Here is an 18,557-nt window from a genome sequence, read left to right on the forward strand (position 1 = left end):
CCATCATCAGCAGTGGAGACTGGCGGCACCAGCGGCTCTCCCCGGGATTTCTTTACTCGTTCCATCTGCCGGTGCAACTTTCTCATTGTTTTTCTTTACCTTTACAGAGAAAACTCACCCCGCATTTCCGTCAGCAATCTTTACTGTCGTTACTTACCATCTTCCTTCAATCTACTTACCTGGTTTTCATCATTATCTTTACAGGAACCTCTCTCCCCCGCATTCCTGATCAACTTTATTGTCACTGCTTTCCATCCGCCTTCATTCTACTTACCTGCTCCTGCAAAGCACAAGCAGAAGCGTGAACGACATTTCGTTCCGTTCGCCTGTTGAAGACGTATTTATACCCGTTGGATTTGTTTACTAATCAGAAAACATCTTGGGTGGGACTAGGATCCGGATCCTCACGTCCTTAATTCCCACAATACTTCACACAATGCTGCGGTCCTTCCGACTTGATCTTGCCGATGCCGTCCTTTCTCCCCGCTCATGGGCCCGGAGGGTCAAAGCGGATCACCGAACGGGTAGCTAACTCGAAGTTGCCATTCCCACCCACCGTTACTCCATCGTCCGGAACCATCCTGCTTAGCTAAGGCAAATTGTCAGAGATGTTGAAGAATCAAGTTCAGTTGGCAAATCTTTTATTTAACATGCTATCACGGAGAGTCCACATGCGTGGAACTCTTAAGGTACAAGTATAATGCTTCTCTTTATATCTAGTAGCAGAGAGGTGTGTGAAATCTTAGCAGAACAAAGGAGTTAGTTCACAATGTTTATTTTCATGACTTATTGTTTATCGGTTTAAACTCATCTCATTTGCGCAGCTGTATTATGGTTCTGAGGAACAGAAGTGACAGGCACGATATTATTTCGTGGAAAACGCAGAACTCCACAATCTCACAAAGCTTAAGCAACATACAGCCCAGTAAAACTTATGTTAGGAAATTTCATCCATAGGGATGGCGGTTCGATGTTAGAGAGACAGAACGAGGGTGATGGTCGTGAATAATGTTCGGAGGGAGGGAGAGCGTGAATGCCGGTTAGAAGGAGTGCCGTCAAGGAAAGGAGTCACAAAGACGGGAAAACTTTGTCCAGACCCGATTCCTGCCTGGGCACTGGCTGTCTAGGTGAGGATATAGACTCTGAGATTCCTCACCTTTCTTTTGTTTGAACATGGTTTGGACAGTCGGTCTATGTTTTTCTCGGAGGCTGGTGTGGCCTAGCTATCTCCAGTCGAGTTTACTGTCATTTAATAATATACATGCACTCCGACAAACGAGACAAGGTTTCTCCAAGCCAGGTTGTAAAGAACAGCAGCACAAACAACACACACAACACACAACTACTTATGAAAGAAAGGACAACATCCTCCGATGAGCCACGCACAGATAAACAAAGTAAATCAAAACACGTTATTATATTCAGATTGTTTGTCATTTAGAAACAACAAATGCAATGCAGTTAAAAAATGAGGCAACGTTCCTCCAGAATGATATCACAAAAGCATATGACAAAACAGACTACACCGGAAAATCCACATAACGTTTGGCAATCCCCAATCCAGAGTCCGGAGAGAATGCTGCTTATTAATATCGCGTTACTATCTTAGCACGTTCCCCGGAAAGGAGCTCCAAAGCTACCAGACAAAACAAGACCAAAAACTAAAGCTACAAGACCTGCACAAAACCAAGTAGTTACAACAGTGCAAACAATAGCAAACAATAGCATAATTCATTAAAAAAACAGACCATGGGCACAGTAAAAGTAGTCCAAAGATGTTAAAGGACTATAAGTTCAACAGAAACCACCACAGAGTTTCCACAAGTCCCCAGGGGCCCTACAGACTCGCCACCCCATGCAGGTGGCAGAAGGGAATACCCCCGCTATGGGCTTCCACGGCGCCGCCCGACTCAGCCTCGCAGACACAGCACGCAGTGAAAGCGACCTGACCGCAGCGGATTCCATGTCCGGCGAAGCTCCGAGCCTCCGACCATCCCCTCCGGCACAGCTTCTCCGAGCACCATCCTCTGCCGAGCGTATTAAGACGGCCCCGCCAACGCGTCTCCGAAGACTGGGTGCCTGTTCTTCCCAGCTGAGTCCCGGACCTCACAGCAGCAGCAGCAACGAAGGTGGTCTTCCTGGAGATTTCCAGATGTTCCTCCGTGCTCCCACGTCCGTTTTTCATCCGATTATGATGGCGCACGGCACCCCCCTTGACAAATAACAGATAATCAGCTCCGGAATGACCGCTGCAAGCTCCGTCGCGCCACCATCTTAGATTACAATTGAATTTGAACACGATTCAGCACTCCATATATGTATATGCAATTGTGATAAGAAATACAGACCAGGAAACTTAAATGAGAAGCTACCTCAGAAAAACGAATCATCACTGTGGAAGAAAACATGAACTAGTGGAATGAGTATGACCCTCCATGGGAGACATCCCAATGATCTGAGCAGATGAGATGGTGAAAAGGAAATATCGAGCACCTGACTGAGAGTTGGAGACCTCTTCCCAGAAACAGAAGGATTCCTTGCGGAAATACAGGACAAGGTGGTTAACAAAAGCGGGGGAAAAAAATCAAAAATACATACAATACAAACAAGGCAATCAATGCAGAAAATGCTAAGAGAAACCAGACACAATCCAACACATTCCAGGATCCTGCGGCAGTTGAACTCAATCTGATTAATTATGCAGCTGCAATCAAGTGGCAAATATCATTCACCAAAACCTTGCTTTAAAATACAAACGGATGAATGACCATGTTAACCTAATTAAGGTACAATTATTTCCAGCCTGATCCACTTAGTCAAAATCTCACAATATATATGATAATCGATACATTATTACAGATAGGACAATCCATAATAACCATCCGGATATAATATTACAGGATAAACAAGCAAATCCCTCAATAGATATAACAATTCTGAACACACACGTTCCTTGACCAGTGGAGCACCTCACCACAGGTATTGTTTGTGTCATTAGTCAGTCAAATTATTTTCTCTGTCAATCAGCTTCCAAATGTTACTACTCTGTCATTTATTGCCACACCCAGCTGCTGATTTCCTTCTCTTCGTGATACGTTCTTACATCGACCATCGTCCAGAGCCCCAAACTCTGCCCTGTGCAGACTCACCTCTGGTTTCTGACCCTGCTCCTTTGAACATCCAACCAATGTTTTCTCATTCTGCTTTCAGTCTTTAGAGAACAGTGATGTCTTCTAACAACCCTTCAGAAGCACGGAAAATGACCCATAATGAGGAAATGAGCCATGAATAAGGAGAGTAAATCCAAATGTCATTCTTCCTCAGCTCAGAGATTTCAGGGGCAAAGAACATCTCAGACAGAACTGCAGTCAGCTCAACTGTCTGGAGAAAATTCAAGGGGAACCTTTTCACCCACAGAGTGGTGACTGTTTGGAACCCATCCCACAGGGGGAACACGAGGTGAACAACAGGGGAGGATTTAAAAGGATTCGTGGGACAGAAGCACTGGCAGGGTCCAGCAGACCTAAATTGACTCTCTATTCAGTTTAAGATAGTACATAGGGCCAAGATAAATTGGTGCATATATTTCCTAATATAAGCCCTATTTGTGACAGATATACCATAGAGGTAGCTGCTCTAACTCATAAGTTTTGGTCATGTATAAGCTTAAATAATTTTTGGAGAGATGTGTTTAGAATATTGTCTAAAGTTATAGATGTGGATGTTCAACCCAATTTCACTTACGGGAATTTTTCGGATTATTCCAGAGGAAATAGGGAGAGTATCTGCTTCCGCTCAACATGTGATAGCCTTTTCAACTTCACTGACTAGGAGTACTGTCTTGTTACATTGGAAAGAATCTAATCCTCTACTGTTTTTTATTGGCTCACCTTCATTATGTCATATCTGAGCTTGGAGAAAATTAGAAGCTGGACGTTTGATACATCTTTTAATTTTGAGCAAGTCTGGTAACCCTTTATTCAATATTTTCGTATGATTTAATTTATTTTTACTTTATTCTCTTTCAGGAAACACCTTATCCGTGAAAGTTTGGAGGTGACTGGAAGGTTGCATTTCTCTTTGTTTTTCTTCTAATTTTATCCTCAATTGGACTGCCCAATCTTTCTTTTCTTTTCTTTTTTTTTGTTCCAATTTAGTTTAATGTTGTTTTCCTGCATATAAATAAAATTTTCCAATTTTTTTTAACGATTTGTTAAGAGGAGTTGTGTTTTTTTTTTATTATACTGTATATATAACTGCATAACATTAAACCTATCTGATTTTGACAATATATACTTTTCTTTATTGCTCTTTATATGTCTATTGTATTATCTGTTTGCTAAACCTTTCCACTGATTTGTATATTTTTTACTGGAAATCAATAAAAAAGTTGAAAAAATGAAAATGACTGTCCTGGAACAGAGTCACTGGCACCGACCAGCCAGCCTGAGTTGGCTCTCTACTGTACGCTAGGTGTGTTATAAATTCACCAAGTACTGGAGACAGAGTTTTAAATAAAACTGACTTATTTCTCTCATATCCAGAATATTAAACTCCAGTTCCATTAAAGGTGAATGTGCAGCAGAAGAAACTCCTCCCATGCCCAGTGACCAGGGTGCAGAACTGGGTGTGGTGATCAGCAGCAATAATTTACGAGTCACTCTTGAAATTACATTTAGCAATGGTGATGAACAAATATGCAGCATGCAGCTTATTGAAAGTTTCTCTCCAGTCTGAACCCAGTAGTGTGTCACAAGGTTAGATTACTGAGTGAATCCTTCCCCACATTCACAGCAGTTGAACGGCCTCTCCCCAGTGTGAACTCAATGATGCACATAAAGGTGAGATGACCGAGAGAATCTCCTCCCAGAGTCTAAGTAGGTGATCAGCCTCTACCCAGTGTGAACTGACTGGTGTCTCAGTAGGTCAGATGACCGAGTGAATCCCTTCCCACATTCTGAGCAGGTGAATGGCCTCTCCCCAGTGTGGACTCGCTGATGTAGCAGTAGGTCAGATGACCGAGTGAATCCCTTCCCACATTCTGAGCAGGTGAATGGCCTCTCCCCAGTGTGAACTCGCTGATGTACCAGTAGGTCAGATGACCGAATGAATCCCTTCTCATATTCTGAGCAGGTGAATGGCCTCTCCCCAGTGTGAACTAACTGATGTAACTTCAGTTTAGATGACTGAGTGAATCCCTTCCCACAGTCTGAGCAGGTGAATGGCCTCTCTCCAGTGTGACCTCGCTGATGTAACTTCAGGTTGGATGACCGAGTGAATCTCTTCCCACAGACTGAGCAGCTGAATGGCCTCTCCCCAGTATGAACTCTCTGATGTACCTTCAGTTCAAATGACCGAGTGAATCCCTTCCCACATTCTGAGCAGGTGTATGGCCTCTGCCTAGTGTGAACTGTCTGGTGTCTCAATAGGTGAGATGATCGAGTGAATCCCTTCCCACATTCTGAGCAGGTGAATGGCCTCTCTCCAGTGTGAACTCGCTGATATAACTTCAGGTTGAATGACCGAGTGAATCTCTTTCCACAGACTGAGCAGCTGAATGGCCTTTCCCCAGTGTGAACTAACTGATGTACCTTCAGATGGGATGACCGAGTGAATCCCTTCCCACAGTCTGAACAGGTGAATGGCCTGTGCCTAGTGTGAACTGTCTGGTGTCTCAATAGGTGTGATGACTGAGTGAATCCCTTCCCACAGTCTGAGCAGGTGAATGGCCTCTCCCCAGTGTGAACTAACTGATGTACCTTCAGATGGGATGACCGAGTGAATCCCTTCCCACAGTCTGAGCAGGTAAATGGCCTCTGCCTAGTGTGAACTGTCTGGTGTCTCAATAGGTGAGATGACCGAGTGAATCCCTTCCCACAGTCTGAGCAGGTGAATGGCCTCTCTCCAGTGTGAACTTGCTGGTGAGCCATTAGATCAGATGACTGAGTGAATACTTTCCCACAAATTCAGCAGTTGAGCAACCTTTGCCCAGTGTGATCTGACTGGTGTGTCCACAGGTGGGATGACCGACTGAACCCCTTCTCACACACAGAACAGGTGAATGGCCTTGACCCAGTGTGAACTTGCTGAAGTACCTTCAGTTGAGATGACCGAGTGAATGCACTCCCACTGTCTGAGCAGGTGAATGGCCTCTCCCCTGTGTAAAATGATGGGCGTGCCAGTTAGTCAGATGACCAAGTGAATCCCTCTCCACAGTATGAGCAGGAAGGATGATCGAGTAAATCCCTTGCTCCACTTCTTAAATATCTAGACCGAGACAGCAAAACTGGGGTGCTATGTTTGAATTTCCATAGACAAATTCCTTGTCATTTTTAACCTGTAAAGATTTAAAAATTCATCAGTGGGTGAAGGACAACATTTCAGATGAGCTCACACTGTTACAGTATGGTTCAACCCAAGCTGGAGAGAGAAATCATCTTCTAACTGGTCACAGTGTTGGTGTCTGGAATGACCATCAAACTCTCTGATGCTCTATAAGTATGGGGCATTTCTGCCATCTCCAGTCTGTTACTTGGCTCAGTTTGACTCTCTCCATTGGTAGTATTCCCCATTCCCCTTGAGCTGCATGGGTGCCTGGCTCCACATTAACTGAAACACTCTGACGCAAGTAGCTTTTGTTGACATACAGCTGGGATTTTCTTTTATGTACTATTAATTTAAAGTGCCATAGACTTAATGCCATGTAAATATCTCCTGACCTTGTCTAGTTCAACATTGGAGATAAATGGCTTGTAATTCTGAGAATTAGTTAAAACCGGAGCAGAAGGATATAAATAAAATAAAATAATTTAAACCATTGAATAAAATCAGACCCAAAATTAAATTTTCTTATGTTTTAAATAGATAATTCCATTCAACCCAATCAAAGGCCTTCTCAGCATCTAAGGATGTCACACATTCCAATGTCTCTTTAGAAGGAGAATAAATGACATTTAATAAAAGACGAATAGGGAAATGAGAATATTAATCTTTAATAAATCCAGTCTGGTCCTTTGAGGTTGCCCTTTGAGTCCTTTGCTCTTTGATCTGGCCTTAGAACACTTAGCTATTGCCTTTAGAGTATCTCACGGTACCACTGGGATATTAAGGTGAGGTATTATTCACAAAGTTTTGTTCTATGCCGATGACGTACTACTTTATATTTCTAATGTCAAAACTTCTGTGCTTTCTTTACTTTCTTGTTTCAGCCAATTTTCAGGATATAATCTAAATTTACGTAAGAGTGAACTTCTTCCTTTGAATAATTTGGTACCCATTCATACTAACCTTGCTTTTAAATCTATAAGAAATCAATTAACCTATTTTGGTGTAATAATTACTAAGATTTATAAGCTACTGTTTAAAGGAAGTTTTTTCACTCTATTGAGTTACGTTAAAAGGACACTTTCAAAATGGTTGCCACTTTCATTATCGTTGATTGGCTGAATCAATTCTATTAAAATGAATCTTACCTAAATTTATATACCATTTTCAGGCCTCACACATCTTTATTCCTCAATCCTATTTTGATTCTCTTGACTCTCCCCTATCTTCCTATATATGGAAACATCAACTTTCTAGACAAAATCAATTTCATTTTCAAAAGGCAAAAAAGAATGGAGGTTTAGCTTTACCAAATTTTATGATTTATTGCTGGGCAGGCAATATATGGAACCTCACATTTTGGTCATACTATATTAACCATGAGGACTGTCCTGTTTGGGTTTCTATAGAAGCTAATTCTGTTCATAAATTCTCTATTATTTCTCTTCTTGGATCTTCACTTCCTTTATCTTTAAGTGAACTACCTGACTGATTGGTATTTAAACATACTTTGAGGATTTGGACAAAATTTAGAAAATATTTTGTTTTAATGAGACATTTGCTATCAAGTCCTATTTTTTCTAACTATTTTTAACCCTTCTTTGATTGATGTAGTTTTTAAAGAATGGGATACACTGGGTATTAACTGCTTCCAGGATTTGTTAGTTGGAGGAAGCCTTTTCGCTTGAGCAATTCTCAGCTAAATAGAGCTTACCAAAAACCTATTTTTTTTAAATGTCTGCAAATTAGGGACTTTCTGCAGTCTCAATTGCATACATTTCCAAAAAGTCCAGATAAAAATTTATTAGATGTAATTTTTAATCTGAAACCTTTTCAGAATGGTTCAATATCCAATATTTGTGGCTTGCTGTTGAGAATGAGAAATGTTCCTTTAGACAAAATTAAAATCTCTGGGAACAAGATTTGCAGACTTCAACATCTAGAATGAAATTTTTAAATTGGTTAATACTTCATCGTTATATGCCTGCCATTCCCTCCTACAATTTAAAGTAGTCCATAGGGCCCATATGACTAAGGATAAGCTCTCTCGTTTTTATTCAGATATGTCTCCCTATTTTGACAGATGCAACTATGGAGCAGCTTCATTGATTCATATGTTTCGGATATGGCCGAGTCTTCAAAAATACTGAAAGGAAGTATTTCAAACCTTTTCTGCACTTTTTAAAGTTAATTTTAAGCCTAATCCTTTGACTGCCTTATTTGGTAATGTTGGAGGGCAAGATATGATTTTGGAAATACCTGATCAGTGGCTACGTGATGTTACATCATGCTTAAATTTAGAACAGATTTGGTGTTCAATTTCTGAATCAAAGACTTTCAAACATAATGGGGACCATTTTTGAATTATTTTCAAAGCATTTGATTTGTTGTTACATATCGATGTTGGCTAATATTATCATCTATTTATTTATAATGATAAGGATGTTTTTCCTTTTTTTCTTTTTTTTTACCAAGCAGCTTTTTGTTGGTAGCGGATTAGATTTTTTCTAATATACAGTTTCTAATATACTGTATTTAGTACCATTTTATCATTTTTATAGATTATTATATATATTATATATATATTATTATATAGTATATATATACACACACACTTAAGTTACTCGGTATTCTTTTATGTAAGAAAATCAATAACAATATTGAAAAGAAATGTCCGGATCTGGCTGGTGGCACAGTGGCAACCGTGCCGGACTTCAGGATGAACCTGAGTTTGAATCCAGCCAGCTCCCCTGGACACTTTCCAGGGGAGCTGGGTTACGGGCTGCTGATTTCTTTGGAACCACTGCTGTAACTTGCCTCGTACGTGGTTGCCCATGATGCCAGAGAGGCATGGAGGGAAATCGTCCGTTAACTGGAGAAACACCGGTTGCAGCGTACCTTTCCTTAAATATGTCCTAAAACCATTGCCTCATCCAATTTACTATCTCATCTTGAATGCTGAGTGACAGAACCTCCTTGACCAACCTCCCATATGTGACTTTGTCAAGTTCCCATGGAGAAAAAAATCAGCTGCCTTGCCTTCATCCACTTTCCTGAAAACTTCCTCCAGAGACTCTATAAGATTGGCGAGACATGACCTACCATGCACAAAACCATGCTGTCTATCCTTAATCAGTCCACATCTATCCAAATACTTACATATCCAGCTCCTGCACATATATTCTAATAACTTTCCCACTACTGATGTCAAGCTCACTAACATAAAGTTTTCTCATTTATCCTTAGAGCCTTTCTTGAACAGCGGAACAACCTTGGCTGTCCTCCAATCCCCCAGTACCTCACCTGTCACTAAGGATGATTTAAATATCTGTGCTTGGACCCCAAAAATTTCTGCACTTGTCTTCCGCAGGGTCCTGGGGAACAACTTGTCAGGCCTTGGGGATTTATCCATGCTAATTTGCCTTAAGACAGCAAACACCTCCACCTCTGTAATGTGTACAAGGTCCATGAAGTTGATGCTGCTTTGACACACTTCTATCGACTCTGTGTCCATCTCCTGAGCAAATACAGATGCAAAACTACTATTTAAAACCTCCCCCATCTACTTTGACTCCTGTATAGGTCACCATTCTGTTTGTCCAGAGTGGGCATGTTCCTGTTCTGACCTTCTCCATGTTTCTGTGACAGAGAAGCTGGCCAAACTTGACTGGAAGGGGAACCAGGTAGGAGTGATGATGGAGCAGCAATGGCTGGAGTCTCTGGGAGCAACTCGGGAGCTGAGTGATAGACACATCCCAAAGAAGTGGAAGCATTGGAAAGGTAGGAGGACTCAACCTTGGCTGAAATGAGAATCCAAAACCAACATAAAAGTCAAATAGAGGGTAAATAAGCTTTTAGAAACGAAGAGAAGACAACTAAAGAAAGTCAGATGAGCTCTGGGTGTGGAAATATGATATTGTAGTCATTAATGTGTCTTGGTAGCACCCAACAGCCTGAGGAATTTAGAGGAACAAAATATCCAGGGCCTCGATATCTCTTGAAAACAAAGGTTCCTTGCACCAGTTACCTTTCACCTTTTATTTTGGCAGGCACATGCAAACTCTACACACTCAAAATTTCACTTCTGAAGAACCCCCACTCACCAAGCACTCTTTTGCCAGAAAACAGCCTGTTCCAATCCACACTTGTCAAATCCTTGCAAAGACCATAAAATTGATCTTTCTCCAATTTAAAATCTCAAGAGAAGTCCAGGCCTCTGTTTTTCCATATTTTCTTGGAATCTCATGGCATTAGGATCACTAGACATGAAGTGTTCCCATACACTAATTTCTGTCACCAGCCCTGGATTATTTCCCAACAGCTTATTGCACACTTCTACGCCGGATGTTTTACGTACTGCTTGAGGCACATTTAACAAACTCTACCTCATCTAGTCCTTTTACAGTATGGGTGTCCCATGTAAAGTTAAAATCACTTACTATATCAACTTTTGTTTTTTGGTGTAGTCTGTGAACTCTCTACAAATTTGTTCCTCTAAATCCCTCAGACTGTTGGGTGCAACCAATTCCCAGTAATGCCTACGATATCATAATTCCATGCCCTGGTCTTAACTGGCTTTCCTACAATGCTTCTTGGATCATGATTTCCACAGCTCAACACATTCATCGCACCATGCTCAAGCATTTGATTGCTGACTTTGTCTGAGGTCTGAACAACATCTGTCTGGTGTCAAGAAAACAAACTCTCCCTCAATGTGAGAAAAACCTCTGACGCTGAATTTTGTAGTGACAACTCTTCCATGAAGGTCATATTTGTGCAGGTGTTGCTGCACAGTAGAACAGTGCACAACCACTCCAGAGTCTGCTAAATCTTCCTGAAATTTTTTTACAGTCAAATGGGGGTTTTGATTTGCCTTTCTAGCAGTCCTGCGAGTAGTTCTCTCAGAAAGTTTTCTTGGTCTTCCAGACATCAACTTGCCCTCCTCTGTTCCTGTTAACTGCCATTTCTTAATTACATTGTGAACTGAGGAAACGGCAACCTGAAAATGCTTTGCTATCTTCTTATAGCCTTCTCCTGCTATGTGAGCATCATTTATTTTAACTTTTCAAGTACTAGGCAGCTGCTTAGAGGAGCCAATGGCTGCTGATTGTTGGAACAGGGTTTGAAGAGACAGGGTATTTATAAAGCTTTGTGATTTGCATAACCTGGCCTGTCCTAATGAAGACTGTGAACAAGCCATAGCCCTAACATGCTAATTCAGGTCAGAGACTTCGGTAAAAGTTATCTGAGAGCTCAAATCTCTTGGGGTGCCCAAACTTATCCATGGTGCTCCTTTCCTTTATTTTCCATTCTAAAATTGTACAAAACAGAAATAATACACTAATCTTGCTTAAAGTGTTGAAAAGAATGTTTCGTGTTTAAGACTTTTGGAGATCAGTTCACCTTCTACACACTAAATTATTCACAGTAACAGAATGTTTGACCAGTGGTGCCCAGCTGTTTACATACCACTGTATCGGATGAGGTGGTGAGCACGGGGTGTGATGGGGGGGTGGGGGTGAGGAGGAGGACTGACAGGGAGCAAAGAGGGAGAACATGTGGGATGAGTGGTAGATTTAGAGGGTGATAAAGAGGGGAAGACAATGTGGGATACAGGAGCCAGCAGGGAGAGTGTTTGAGAGAGGGGGAGGGTGGGATGCAGGGAGAGAGAAAGAGAGGGTGAGAGCTGGAAATGGAGGTTACAGAGTGGTGGAGGTGACTGAGTGAGAGAGACAAATTTGATTGAAGTGAGAGGGTGCATGAGAGAGGGGGAGATGGAGAGGGGAAGGCAGAAGGTGAAAGAGAGTGAGAGAATGGTCAAGTAGCAGTGTCACTGAGACAGATAGAGAAGAGTGAAGGGGAGCGTAGAGGTGGGGAGGAAGCAAGAATGATTGAGGGGGCGATGATATGGAAGGGGGTGAGGGAGAGGCGAGATGGCGAGGGAGAGACTGAATAAAAAGGGAGGTCTGGAGTAGAGGGCAGGAGGATGAAGAGGGACTGTGAGGAGGAGTGGTGAGGGAAATGGGGTACGTAGACAGGGATGAGGGAGAAAGGTGAGAAGATGGTGTGTCTGATTAGAATTGTTAGGCTAACTATTTATTCAGTCCCCAGTTGCAGGGTCGTTAATCACGTATGTTCACATGTCACTGAACAAATCCACCGTGGGATTATGGTTCCATGCCTTGACATTTACTGTGTATGATTCTGGTCAACATATCCGACAGTGGGGAGCTCTAACACGTACGGTTCTGGTCAACATATCTGACAGTGGGGAGTCTTAACGTATACGGTTCTGGTCTACATGTCCAACAGTGGGGAGTTTCACAGCATACGAGGACCTACAGCAAATCGCAGTGCAATGCCAACCCCAGGTGATGCTGGTGTTTCTCATGTTCAGGTAGCGGTGAGGAAAGAGTTAATCTCGGGTTTGTGTAAATCGAGGGCTGGTTGCAGTGGGAATGGGCTTGGATCGATCCAGACAGCTGGAGCCACCGGGTTCTCCAGTCTTTTAGATTTGCGCCCGAGTCGGGATTGCGGGATCAGTTTGTTGTGGTTCCCCTCCAGCTTGGGAGGGTGGATGTGAGTGAAGGGGGCCTGTCAGTGAGTCGGTGTGGGGTGAATGGTCAGAAGGGTTTGGAGCCACTGGCGGGACAGAGGGTGGTTGGGGTACTGTGGGTGATCAGAAGTAACATGACCTGGGTGGATGGGCAAGGGGTAAATTACGTTATCATCGAGGGTGGATCTGGTCCAATGAATCAGACAGATCAGCTCACATGTCCTTTCAGGAGGCCACAATTCCCTCATCATCTTAATCACTGACTAATCTTCCTGTTAACATTGAGTTTGTTACAGAGCCCCAGAGTCTGCAAACAGACGATTGGTAGGAGGCAGAGTGTTATGGTGACAGCCTGTTTCTTGGACTCGAGTCCCGTGCTTAGTGACATTCCCTGGGGTTACACCCATTGCTACTTGTCATCTATGTCAATAATTTAGTTGAGAAAGTACAGGGTATGGGGAGAGAGTTTGCAGCAAGTTCAAACAATTACTGTTTTTGAAAGACAGTCAGTATAAACACTCCCCTCTCTTTCCCTCTCCCCACTCAGAACTGACCAAAAGCTACATCAGAGGATGAGAGATCTTGAACTGAGTGACCACTGTGAGGGAATGGGAGTGGTTTCAAAGGGCTGGGCTGCTGGAAGCACATTACCAGACCTGGAGTGATTGTAAGTGATTGACAGAGGCATAACTGGATCTTCTGGGCACATTCAGTCTCACTCCAACTATTTCCTACCTTCATTTGTACAGGTATGTAATGTCTAAAGGATCAGTGTTTGAGTAAATGAGACTCACCAAACTTTCTCCTGACTATATCAATGGAATCTCCAAGTCAGTTGGGTTCTCTCCAGTTGTTGTTCTCAATCCTCGGGCTGTTTCACTCGTCTTCAGTCATGGTTTGCTTCCATTTGGGGATTTTCTTCCAATAAATCTCTCATCACATATCTAACTTTAACAGCAAAGATAATGAAGCCGATAAACAATAAAAAGGAGAACCAAACATTTCTATTAATTGTTACTATGAACAAAACTCACTGAACGTTAAACATTGAAGGCTGAGCAGAAAGGAAAACACCACCCACCCGGAAACAGTGAGCATGCGTGAAGAGATTGTACATCTGCGGATAAATCGGAGGGGCAAACAGGATCACGTGACTAGTGGGGTCTCCCACCCCAGGCAGAGGGTCCAGCTCCCAACACTCTGTGGAAAGACACAAACGTCGCTTACATCTGGTCTCACCTTAAGTGTATTAGACATTTCAATCCGCAGGAAAAATGTATTGTCTATCCACTCAGATTCATAATCAAGTTTATTATCACCAGCATGTGGTGTAAAATCTGTTAACTGTGCAAAGCATTTCAATGTAATACATGATATTGAAGAAAAAAAAACAAAATAATAAAAATTTACAGTATACTTATATCTGGGACCATTGATCGCCGTGATTTTTATAAATGACCTTGATGAGGAAGTGAAGGGATGTGTTAGTAAATTTACTGATGACACAAATGTTGGGAGTGTTGTGGATAGTGTGCGGGGCTGTCAGAGGTCACAGTGGGACACTGAAAGGATGCAAAACTGGGCTGAGAAGTCCCAAATGGAGTTCAACCTGGATAAGTTTGAAGTTGTTCAATTTGTTAGGTCAAACATGACGGCAGAATTTCGCATTAATGGGAAGACTCTTCACAGTGTGGAGGATCAGAGGGATCTTGGGATCCGAGTCCATAGGACGCTCAAGTCTGATATGCAGGTTGACTCTATGGTCTACCGTGCATTGACCTTTATTAATTGTGTGTTGAGTTTAGGAGCCGAGAGTTTTTGTTGCAGCTATATAGGACCTTGGTCACACTCCACTGTGCTCAATTCTGGTCACCTCACTACAGGAAGAATGTGGAAATCTTAGAAAGGGTGCAGAAGAGAGTTACAAGGATGTTGCCTGGATTGGGGAGCATGCCTTATGAGAATAGGTTGAGTGAACTCGGCCTTTTCTCCTTGGAGTGACAGAGGATGAGAGGTGACTTGAAAGAGGTATATAAGTTTATGAGAGGCATTGATCATGTGGTTAGTCAGAGACTTTCTGAGACACTGTTTCTAATCCTTTGGTAATCTTATAAACGTCTATTCAGTCTCACCCCAGCCGGCACGGCTCCAGAGTAAACAACATAAGGTTGTCCAGCCTCCCGTTGTAGTTCAGGCCCTCTATTCCAGGCAGTGTCCTGGTAAACCTCTTCTGCACCCGCTCCAAAGCCCCGATATCCTTCAGAGAATGATAGCGACCACAACTGTATAAAACACTCCAGATGTGGCCTAACCCTAACCCTCCCGTTGTAGCTCAGGCCCTCTATTCCAGGCAGTGTCCTGGTAAACCTCTTCTGCACCCGCTCCAAAGCCCCGATATCCTTCAGAGAATGATAGCGACCACAACTGTATAAACCACTCCAGATGTGGCCTAACCCTAACCCTCCCGTTATAGTTCAGGCCCTCTATTCCAGGCAGTGTCCTGGTAAACCTCTTCTGCACCCGCTCCAAAGCCCCGACATCCTTCAGAGAATGATAGCCACCACAACTGTATAAACCACTCCAGATGTGGCCTAACCCTAACCCTCCCGTTGTAGTTCAGGCCCTCTATTCCAGGCAGTGTCCTGGTAAACCTCTTCTGCACCCGCTCCAAAGCCCCGATATCCTTCAGAGAATGATAGCGACCACAACTGTATAAAACACTCCAGATGTGGCCTAATTAATCTTATAAAGCTGCAACATAACTTCCCGACTTTTGAACTCAATGATAAATACAACCATGTGGCGACCCATTTCCTGGCACACCCGAACCGGCTCACAATTAGCCAGCGTTCAGGCTAAGGGAGATAGCCTACGGGGGTTTGTGAGTACGTGTCTTTTGGAGCATCCGGGCCCACGGGGGGCGGGTTGAGGGAGGCTTTAAAGCAAGGCTGTTGAGTTCGAATAAAGTTATCTTTGACTGCAGTTTACCAACTCTCGTGTCGTTATTTTAGCGCTGCCTGTAGTACACCGCTACAACCACACCATTTGCCTTCTTAACCACCCGATCAATCTGTGCGGTTTCTTTCAGGGAGCGATGATCTCGGACTCCAAGATTCCTCTGATCATTAACACTGTTCAGGGTTTTGCATTTAACAGTGTCTACATTAACATGTCTCTACATTCCACCGACCGAGCTGCAAAGTTGATTATCACTAATCAAATCTCACCGAATTTTCGCAGGACCTGTTGAATTTATTGCCAAGTGCACAAGTACGGGAAGGTACAGGAACAGAGAAACACTGTGGCAGCATCACAGGCAAGTACATTCAGTTAACACACGGAACACAAATTATACATTTCTCTGTCAGTAACAATATGGAAATATGTTTTACGTCATCCTGCTAACAGGACCAGAACAACAGGGGCTGAGCGGCGGCTCATCTCAGACGGTTCGGTGTGAAGGTCTCACAACCTGGACCGACCCCGGCAGTTCTGTGAAGGAAGCGAGGCGAGGCCGCCAGTTCGGGAAAGTTCATCCCCTCCCCCTTCAGGTTTCACCGATCACCTTGTGTTTCTCTCTCCCTTCTCCTCCCCCACCTTTCATTCTCCAGTCCTGCCGAAGGGTTTCGGCCGGTAACGTCGACTGTACTCTTCTCCTAGATGCTGCCCGGTCTGCTGAGTTCCTCCAGCATTTTGTGCGCGTTCCTCGCATTTCCAGCAAATGCAGATTTTCTCTTGTTTCGAGTTCGGGAAAGTTAACTCACTGCCCAACGTCAGAACTCCCCGATCGGGACCGGCTTCAATACTCACCGAAAGAAAATTTTTGGTGTTGCCCCGCAGAGAATAATCCGTCTTCGGCACCCCGTCCAAGACGGCGAGAACCCTCCTCCGCATCCCGATCTCACCGCCGACCCGCTTTCACAAAGAACGAAAAAAACAGCACGGACTAGCGTCATCGAGCGGTGGGCGGGGCCTCAGAAAAATCGGCAGATGCTTCCGATCTGCGGTAAAACGGGATCACGTGACGAGTGGAGGGCCTCTCACGTGATCCGGTGACGGCTCCTCGCCCTTCACACACTGCCCTGCCCACCGTCGCATTTCCCATATTATTTTATTATTTCCAAACTTAAACCAGATACGTATTTAATTTTTCCCACCGTATCTTCCCCGGTCCCGTTTTCTCTAGCCCCAGGTCACAGAGCTCTCAGAGTTAAGAGTTTCGACTCACATCGCGGTCCGAAACACAATTCAGACCCAAACCAGAAATGTGCAAGTTTCATTTAAATCAGACTATGTCTATAAACACTAATTTCTATTTATATTCCTCCGGCCTCACTGATCAGGAACACTGAAACATTAAGTGAGAAACAGCAGCAGAAGGCCATTCAGCCCCTCTAACCATCAACAAGATAGCGGCTGTTCTCCCTTCTCAGCCACATATTTCTGCCCGATCCTCATTTCCTCGATTCCCTTTGTTCTCCACACATCTGTTGTTCTCTGTTTTTATGTGAGGACGATCACTGAGTCTTCACCGCCCTCTGTTGTGGGGATTTACAAACATTCACCGCCCTCGGAGTGGAGACATTTCAGACTCGGACAGTCCACGACCTTTTTCAGAGACTGGGATCCCTGGTTCAACCGGTAATGATGTTGTGCATTTTAATGCGTTCACCCCTCAGTCCTCGATTCTCTAAATGAAAGGGTTATCACATTTGATCTTTCTTCATAAGATGACCCCACCATCCCAGGGATCAGTCTGGTGAACCTTTATTGCACTCTCTATAACAAATACTCTCTAACCTCTTTGTTCATCACCTATGGAATTAATTTCCATCTTCTGTATCCAGTGTTGCTCCAACCACTCACCTCCCACCCCTGTCACTATTTCCACCTTCCCACCCACCCCCTCACCTGGATCCACCTCTCACTCCCCAGCTCTTGCCCCATCCCCACCCCTCTCCTCTTTTCTCTGACTATTTCCCGTCCACTCACAATCCAGAGGGAAGGTCTCGGCCCGAAATGTTGACGGCCCATTTCCCTCCACAGATGCTGCCCGACCCACTGAGTTCCTCCGGCAGCGTCTTTGTATGCTGGTAAACTAACACCTTGACAATGTGGACCATAGATACCCCTTCCTCTAAAAGTCATCGAATCACTCAGACAGCTAATCGCTGACAGGAATTATATTTGATGGTTATTACATTCCAGCTGGATGGAGTTGATGGGGAGTTCGGCGTGTCCCAGCGAAAGAGCCGAACGGCCGAGCTCTCTGCGCTGTCCCTCCGGCTCTGGCCAGTGGTGGCGCTGTGGGAACCCTCGGCCAGAGTCTGGACCATAGGGAGACGCGCAGGCGCGCTACCGACACTAAGCGTCGCAACACTGGGTCTGTGACAGTCCGAGCGGCGGTAGACAGAGGCTGATGTCGGGTTTGTGTAAATCGGGGGCCGGTAGCAGTGAGAAAGGGCCTGGCCCGAGCTCTGCCGGGTGGCTGTGAGCTCCAGGCTCTCCTCAGCCCCGGTTTTAACTTTGCGACCGAGCCAGGGCTGTAGGGTCAATTTCTTGTGGTTCTCCAAGGTGTTTGGGGAGAATGGGCTCTGTCTGTGTGTGTGGGTAGAGGTTATGAGTGGAGTGTGGGTGTGGGTTTGTAGGCGGGTTGGGTTCTTTTGGGTGAAAGTGG

At 44.0% G+C, this 18,557-nt stretch overlaps 1 protein-coding gene across 3 annotated transcripts; it reads right to left on the bottom strand.

Moving 5' to 3' along the window:
* Nucleotides 1-1,402: 1,402 nt before the first annotated feature.
* On the bottom strand, nucleotides 1,403-16,825 carry LOC132388047 (zinc finger protein 436-like). Of its 3 annotated transcripts, XM_059960401.1 has the most exons (4): nucleotides 16,691-16,825; nucleotides 13,962-14,080; nucleotides 13,675-13,824; nucleotides 1,403-6,337 (listed from the first exon to the last, which is right to left on the bottom strand). In XM_059960401.1, the coding sequence occupies exon 4, from the start codon at nucleotides 5,928-5,930 to the stop codon at nucleotides 4,893-4,895; it is 1,038 nt and encodes a 345-aa protein (XP_059816384.1). In that variant the 5' UTR covers nucleotides 5,931-6,337; nucleotides 13,675-13,824; nucleotides 13,962-14,080; nucleotides 16,691-16,825; the 3' UTR covers nucleotides 1,403-4,892. The 3 variants fall into 3 exon arrangements, with proteins under 3 accessions (XP_059816384.1, XP_059816382.1, XP_059816383.1); XM_059960399.1 differs by lacking the exon at nucleotides 13,962-14,080 and having other exon boundaries at nucleotides 13,675-13,828; nucleotides 16,691-16,818; XM_059960400.1 differs by lacking the exon at nucleotides 13,962-14,080 and having other exon boundaries at nucleotides 16,691-16,806.
* Between the last annotated feature and the right edge of the window lie 1,732 nt (nucleotides 16,826-18,557).

Source organism: Hypanus sabinus, unplaced genomic scaffold (genome assembly GCF_030144855.1).
Source record: "Hypanus sabinus isolate sHypSab1 unplaced genomic scaffold, sHypSab1.hap1 scaffold_259, whole genome shotgun sequence".
NCBI classification, from domain to species: domain Eukaryota; kingdom Metazoa; phylum Chordata; class Chondrichthyes; order Myliobatiformes; family Dasyatidae; genus Hypanus; species Hypanus sabinus.